General features: G+C 33.4%; 1 protein-coding gene across 1 annotated transcript in view; it reads left to right on the top strand.

The window, feature by feature from the left end:
- The window catches only part of LOC109827335, a 31,336-nt gene extending 24,130 nt beyond the window's left edge, over window positions 1-7,206 (top strand). The window contains exons 6-10 of the mRNA XM_020394323.1: window positions 6,024-6,086; window positions 6,400-6,482; window positions 6,564-6,629; window positions 6,728-6,819; window positions 6,943-7,206. Of these exons, the coding sequence (XP_020249912.1) occupies window positions 6,024-6,086; window positions 6,400-6,482; window positions 6,564-6,629; window positions 6,728-6,758 (243 nt within the window). The 3' untranslated portion in view covers window positions 6,759-6,819; window positions 6,943-7,206. The remainder of the gene's footprint in view (window positions 1-6,023; window positions 6,087-6,399; window positions 6,483-6,563; window positions 6,630-6,727; window positions 6,820-6,942) is intronic.
- Window positions 7,207-7,617: the final 411 nt, after the last annotated feature.

The following is a 7,617-nucleotide window of genomic DNA, read 5'->3' as shown; positions in this document are numbered from 1 at the left end:
TATGTGGACTTAGAATGTATTTTTATAGCGGATTATGTAGCAATATACTTTGATTGAGTCGGTATGTTAGGATTCATAAGTTCTCTTGCAAGGGAATTTGCAGCCTACTATTATGTGTCCAATTTTATTTTTATTTGCTTTGGAGTGTGAGTCAACCATGATCTCTAAGAATTTAAGTATAAAAGATAAACTCTTTCCAACCATTTTCAGTAAATCTAAATAATTATGGTTTTTCATTTGATAATGTCATGTACTAAAACAACGAGGAAAACCATTGGTAATTTGTATTAACTAGTTGTAAAAAAGAACTCTAGAATTAAGAAAGAAGGACTAGAAGTAGGTCTAAGAGGAGTCAGTCAGAAGTTGTTAAGAAGATATGATAATGATTAAGTTAGTGGAGGTGATAACCCTGAACGGTACTGAATGAAAGAGTAGGGTTCATGAAGCTAACCCCAAAAGTTTAGAATAAAGTTTTTGTTGTTGCAATCGTGAATAGCAATTGAGGAGGTTGTAGTAAGGTGGAGGGGGCTGTTAATAAATATGATTAAGATGATGACATGATGTGTTTCAATTAAATATTTCTCGATCGGAACGATTTTTTTTCCTTTTAAATTAAATGAGAAGGTGAGAAGATTCAAAGATGATATGATGAGAGGGAGGATAGGAGAGGATGAAACTCAAGGATAGAGCGATTGTAAAATCTCCTCCTTCCCTCCAAAAGATATTGGGTGCGACGAAGATAAGAATAGGATAGTCACAGATGTATGATGCTAGATAGTCATCTGGCTATTGCTACTAGGATAGTCACAGATGTATGATGCTAGAAAGTCATCTGGCTATTGTTGCTTTCTTTATTCCTCAAAAAGTGGGCAAAACTTCTCACTCCTAAAATAATATGTTGCTTATTGACATTGTTGTGTCTCAGACGTACACATAAAGTAATAAATTGATGTTTTATTTTATAGCTAGAGGAGCGTATACAAGAGTTAGTGCTAATCTCACACCCAAAATCCACAAAAGATAGAAGGCAAAAGAATCTTTAGCTCTTTTCTAGACAAGAAGAAAGCCCAAACAAGAGAAAGAGACTTGTACTTATATCTTCGATCATGATCCGTATTTATAGTTATTATCATAGGAAAAACTGAGATGAACGCTAAATGAGGTGTTTTATATAGCAATTGGATTCTAAATCCCAAAATGACCTTGAACCCCATTGATCTCAATTCCAAATAGAACTGGTTAACTTCATGTCTACTTCATGTCTATATAACAGACGGTTTGGTTTGGGTTTATATTTAAGTTACGCGTCAACAGTTCGGATGCTTATGATCTAAAATTTGAAAGCTTCTGTTTATTTTCAAGTTTTCAAATGAATTCGTGGAAACATTGTCAAAATAGGCTCCATAAGGAAAAATTATGTCAGAAGAAAATCTTGTGACCAATTATCACATTCGGTTCTGCAATTTGCAAATGAGGACTTAGGATGCCAACTCACATGTTTTGTTATGTTTTTTTTTGTATTTCTTATGTCAAAAATTGTAACAAAATAAGGCAATTTTTTCAAAAATCGTAGCAAAATGAGGTGATTTGGAGAGCATATGTAAAATGTGAGTCTCACCTCAACTTTAAAATGCAAAAAAGTTATAAAAATCCAAAAAATAATTGAAAATTTCAAGAAAACCTTAAAAATTCAAAATAGTTCAAAACTTTTCAAAAAATGCTAATATAATGCATTTAAAAGCCAAAATCACTTTTTAGTGGAACATATAAATCATTTTCTAGCTTTCACCGCCTTCTTTGAAACAAACAAGAGTATTTGGATTCTCTTTTCAAAACTAACTTTCCATTCTACTATTCTACAAGGCAAATAAAAAATTAAAATTTAGGATAGTTATATATTCCTTAGATTTATGACAATGTCATAAATCCAAAATTCAAATTCTTAGTTGCAATGGGACCTGCATTTTACAAATTCTCTCCAAATCCCCTTATGTTGTGTATGATTTCTCACAAAGAAATCACAACAAAACATCCGAACTGGCATTCTAAGTTACCATTCGCAAATAGCAGAAACGTGATGTTTGGACACATGATTTTTTTCTGACATAAATTTTCCACTTCTGACGTAGTTTTCCACATGGAGCCCACTTTCTGGCAAAGCTTCAGTGGATTCGCTTGAACTCTTGCGAAACAAACAGACGCTCAGTAGATTTATGACTGTCATGAATCCAAAATGCAAATTCTGGAACCAAACTGTCCCTAAGCTTCTATTCGCTTGTGTTCGGAATTGTCTTCTTTGTAGATCCTTTGTGCTTTCAAGTACTCAAAAGTGTATTATGGACTATCTAAATGATTGTTGCCTTATTTCCAGTTTCTTGCTGCCATTTGGTTTATTGACATCTTTGAACTTTAATGGTATCCATTACTAAAAATTTTGGTGTCTATACGCGCAAGAGTAGAAGATAAACTTAGTGTCATATTATCCAAATAAATATATTATTCGTATAGGAGTTTGGGTAACTACAAGCAGGTTCATACCTTTATATTGAGGAAGCAGTGGAATGCATATATGTAATGTATGTGAATTTCTTCTTCTCATCTAGATTTAGTTCTGCTCACAGAAGTTGAAGGTAAAGGAATCTTATGTTGATGCTGGTATTTTTTAAAAATTGGAGAGAAGATTATGTAAAATTACATCACAAAACAAGTTATACTATCCATGTAAAAACTTTAAGAATTATATTTTGTAGAATTATTCATGATATTATTAGATAAGAAGTATAGTAAATATGTATATATTAAATATAAATAATATTTAAAATTTTAAAATGAAGCATTCTTTAATATTTAATATTATTTGATCTTCTATAGCTTTAATAATTAATATTATACATCTAATACAACAAAAACTACTACAAAGCCTTTAACCCCTAATGTTTAGGGTCAGCTATATGAATCATATTCTTCCATTTTGTTCTATTATGAGTCACCTCCATTAAATTAATCATTATCATATCCTTCTTAATTGTTTTCAACAAAATTTTTTTAGCTCTACCTCTAGACCTCTTTATCCCATTAACTATAATATTACAACATTTCCTAACTGGTGCACTAAGCGGTCTCTGTTATTCATGACCAAATCACTTTAATCTATTCTCTCTCATTTCATCCTCAATAGGAGCAACCTCTAATTTATAATGAATGCTCTCATTTCATATCCTATTTTATAGTGTATACATACAAGACCATCGTAATATTCTTATTTTCGCTGCGCTCATTTTTTACACATGTTATAATTTAATTACCTAACATTCCGACCCATAAAGCATTGTTGGTCTTATAACTATTCTATAAAAAATTTCTTTTAATATCATAGGTATTCTACAATCACGTAAGACTCTCGAAGTACTCCATTTTTACCATCCGGATTTGATTCGATGGATAACATCATCCTTAATCTGACCATCATGATGAATGATTGATCCTAAATAACAAAAATGATTACTTTTAGGTATTTCTTGGCCATCAATATTATAGACTCTTTTCTCTTTTTAGTTTTGCTAAGTGTCCATTCCATGTACTCTGTTTTTATTCTACTCATTCCAAAACCTTTAATTTTGAGGGCTTATTTCCACCTTTCTACTTTAGATATTATACCCTCTCTAGTCTCGTCAATTAATACTATATCATCAGCAAATAATATATACCGCGAGACTTCATGTTGAATATGCCTAGTAAGTTGATCTATAGCTAATGCAAAGATAAAAGGCTTAAGGCCTCTATATCATTGTTTTTGGCCTCTATATCATTGTTTTTATGAATATATTTTGTTAAAGTCTCGACCACTGCATCAAAACTTTGAAGTTATAATGAGGATTGAGATTTATAATTTTATATTAGTCCTAAGATGCCCTGTAGGTTGAGCGTCCTTTATATGGTTCGAAGCCTAAACTCATGCAGCAGTGTCAATTTTTAGAAAATCCGATTTAAAGTTGTGACCGCTGGGATTTCAACCTGAGTTGCTTTGATACAATGTTAAAGTCGCTGACACTGCACCAAACCATTGAAATTATGGTTAGGATTAAGGGTTATAATTTATACAAATTATAATGTGTTTGATTAAACTTTTTATTAACAAAGAAGAAAATCCTTTGGTATATGAAATTTTTTTTTTCAGGATTGAACTTCGAAGTTCTTTCATTAAAAAAATGAGTTAAAAGGAAGCTGACCTAATTAGTAGAGATAAATTCTACTTCTGCAAGATAATAGATCTAATAGTTGGATGGAGTTATTTTACAAGATTATTTTTGCCCCATTTTTATTACTACTTCCATTTACAAAAATTAGTAACTGATAATTGTAAATCCAAAAGCATGCAATCACTCAGAGAAAAAAATAAGGTATAGAGACTAATTAGCACACTCTAGCGGCTGTCATAGGAAGACTTCTATCTAATATAGTAGTGCTTACATCCAACTTTGTATAATTTGTATGTTTTTATTTCTTAAAAATTTTGATAGCACCTACCCGCTGTTCTCCCTATACACTGTGCGAATGTTATTATACGTATTGGCAATAAACAAAAATACAGAACAATATACGCTTATTTTTTACGGAGAACAACGGGTACATGCTGCTGAAATTTTCAAGAGATGAAAACATACAAAGTATACAAAGTTGGATGTATGCACTATTGTATTCTTATCCCGTCCGAGGAGGACAGATCCAATAATTACGAATTTTTATACAATTTTTTCCTTATTATAATATAAAGTTAACGATCATTTTTGGGTAGAAAACTTGATCTCCTACCCAAATTTGACTCGTCTATTTTATATTATAACTTCAAAGAATTGGATGTAATAATTGGACTGGAGTCTAGGGATAATGTTATCTTTTTTTCACCTAAATTAGATATATAACACATTATTATATCATATTGCGTTATATATCTCTATTTTTTAAAAACGTTTTGTTTCATAAATCACACATTTTCAAATCACAAACCTATGGAATCACATTAGTAAAATTTAATTTAGGATTAATTAAATTTAGGGTTACATTTAGGGTTAGAAATGATTAATAAATTTATTTGAATTATGGTAAAATTAAGTTTAGTATTAAAATATTGTTTAATTAGGAATTTAGGGTTTACAATTGATTATAAGTGTTGATCAAATAAAGCGAAATATTGTCAAATTATGGATTAAAATTACGATTAATTGCTGAAAATTTTCCTAGGGTTATAAGATTCAAATTTTTTTTACTTTGGGTTAGAATTTAGGGTATTTGCTAAAATTAATTAATAATATGCAAAAATTATAAATATTTGAAATATTTCATGAAATTAAAACATACCTTAACCTGAGTAGAGTCGGCAGCGTCGTGGCTCAGCGACAGCACGAGGCGACGGTGGCGTGGGTCGGTGAAGGCTCTGGGATGCGAGAGCGGCGACGACGTAGGGAAGCACGGCGGCGACAAGAACCAGCCAGAGGCGGCGGCGTGGGTTGAATGAGTTCGTATGGTCGATAACTCATTGCGGTGGCAGGCGAGTTACAGCAGGCATGAGGCCGGAGAGACGTGAAGAGGTACGAGCTGAGAGCAGCAGCAAGAGGTTGGGGGTGGGGGGACGGCGACAGATGAATCTAATGGGGTTTTTTTGGGTTTTGAGTGAGAGAATGGAAGGGTTTTTGCGGCGGGCTAGGGTTTCAAACATAAATTTTTTTAAAACAATGTGCGAACCAAAACCTAGATGGAAATTCCGTCTAGGTTGCATTCTAGACGGAACTCCTATCTAGGATGTGGTCTCATTTTTTTTAATAAAAAAACAAAAACCATCTAGTTTGACAATTTAGACGAAATGTTTCGTTTAGATTGCTGCAAACTAGATAGAATATTCTAAATAGAAATTTACCGTCTAGTTTGAAGCAAACTAGACAAATTTTTCCGTCTAGTTTGATCCGTCTAGGATGTGTATTTTTCTACTAGTGAAAGTCTTAATTTCATGTGTTACCATCTTGCAGTCTCAAGAAGTTGCCCGGGCATTTGGAGCTGTCTGCACACCAGAGTTTTTTCTCTTCAAAAAGGTTTGGAATTATCAGCTGAAAAAGTGCCTCATGTACCTTTTTTTGTTTTAATATGTGAGGTAAATTTAGAATTGTGTTGATTAACTTAAATTCAGATATGACTGGATTTTCCTATAATTTTAGGTACGATTTCTTTGATATTGATTTCCGCAAGATATATATAACTTACAGAAAATGTTAATTTTTGGTCTTTCAGGTGATCTGATTTCCTATAAAAATTTATTTCCATCTATATATCGAGCCAAAATTATATCAACAAACACCGTGCTTCTACATATGATGCTCACAACACTCTTATACATTCTTCCAATAGGACGGAAGGAGACCATTCGAACTGTTCTACCATGGACAATTTGATGATTCTCGGCCAAGTAATAATGTGCCTGTCTCTGGAAGGTTGCATTCTTAATCATGAGATGCAATATTCATTTTCATTATTAATTTTACCTCTCACTAAGATATTCTGTTCGTATTTAGGGACCTAAGTCTTGCAATTGATCGTGTTCTTAGTGGCCAATTGCCCCCTCAACTGCAAAGGCCCAGGTCATATTTTATCTCTGCCCTATTTTCAAAACTTTTTACATTAAACTCTCTTCGTTCATTTATTGAGTTAAAATGTTCTTGATTTCTATCATATACAGTGTTGGATGCAGCATAAAGTGGCATCCGTGAAAGAGATAGCAGTTCTGCAGTTGACTTTTCTGTGCATTTTAGATCGCCATCACAGTTAAAGGTGTGAATCCATAATAAAGTTGTGTACAGAATTAGGAATTCCCTTGATGACATAGTTCTGAATTTATTTGCTTTTGGATCTCCTACTTATCTTGATCTTCGCTGACTCTTCACTTGTTTTCAGTGAAATTCTTTCGTAATGGACAAGGTACTTGCTGATTGGATTCGGATACCGTTGACAAGCATTGATGCCTGCCCTCGTGCATTGCAGTCTATCGTATCTTTTTTGTACCAAAAATAATGTAATAGTGTTCCATGTTACTGCAAAGTTTGAACATTCATGTAATTTTACAAGGCCAATTACGATGAGAAATTACAATACGGAGGATTTTTGGAAAGACTGCTTGGTAAAATTCATGAAAACAACTTGCTTTCATCAGTTCGGTTATTCGATACGTTCCTCTGAATATTCTTGTCGACAGTTTCCTCTATGGTTCTTGGCAAAAATCATTCAGTCTATACCATTCGTGACCATTTTGAGATCCTGGGGACAGGGATTTACAAGCGCTAACATGCATACAGATTTGACGAAACTCTGTACGGCAGGAAAATATGAATGCAGAAGGTATGTCAGCTTCCTCAGGAAAAAAAACCAGAAGAAGAAGATATGTCAGCACGAAATTCCCTCTCATGTGATTCATCTCTAACGAATGGCACTAGAACCTGACGTCTTAGGCACCCCTCGATCTCTCATCAACCTCCTCACCCTCGCGCTATCTTCCCACCTCCCCAACCCTGCATACGCATTCGATAGCATCACATACGAAGATGCGTGCCCAGCATCAATCTTCCTCAGCTT

This window comes from Asparagus officinalis, unplaced genomic scaffold (assembly GCF_001876935.1).
Source record: "Asparagus officinalis unplaced genomic scaffold, Aspof.V1 AsparagusV1_Un151, whole genome shotgun sequence".
NCBI lineage: Eukaryota > Viridiplantae > Streptophyta > Magnoliopsida > Asparagales > Asparagaceae > Asparagus > Asparagus officinalis.
This window is presented reverse-complemented; position numbering and strand designations above follow the sequence as displayed.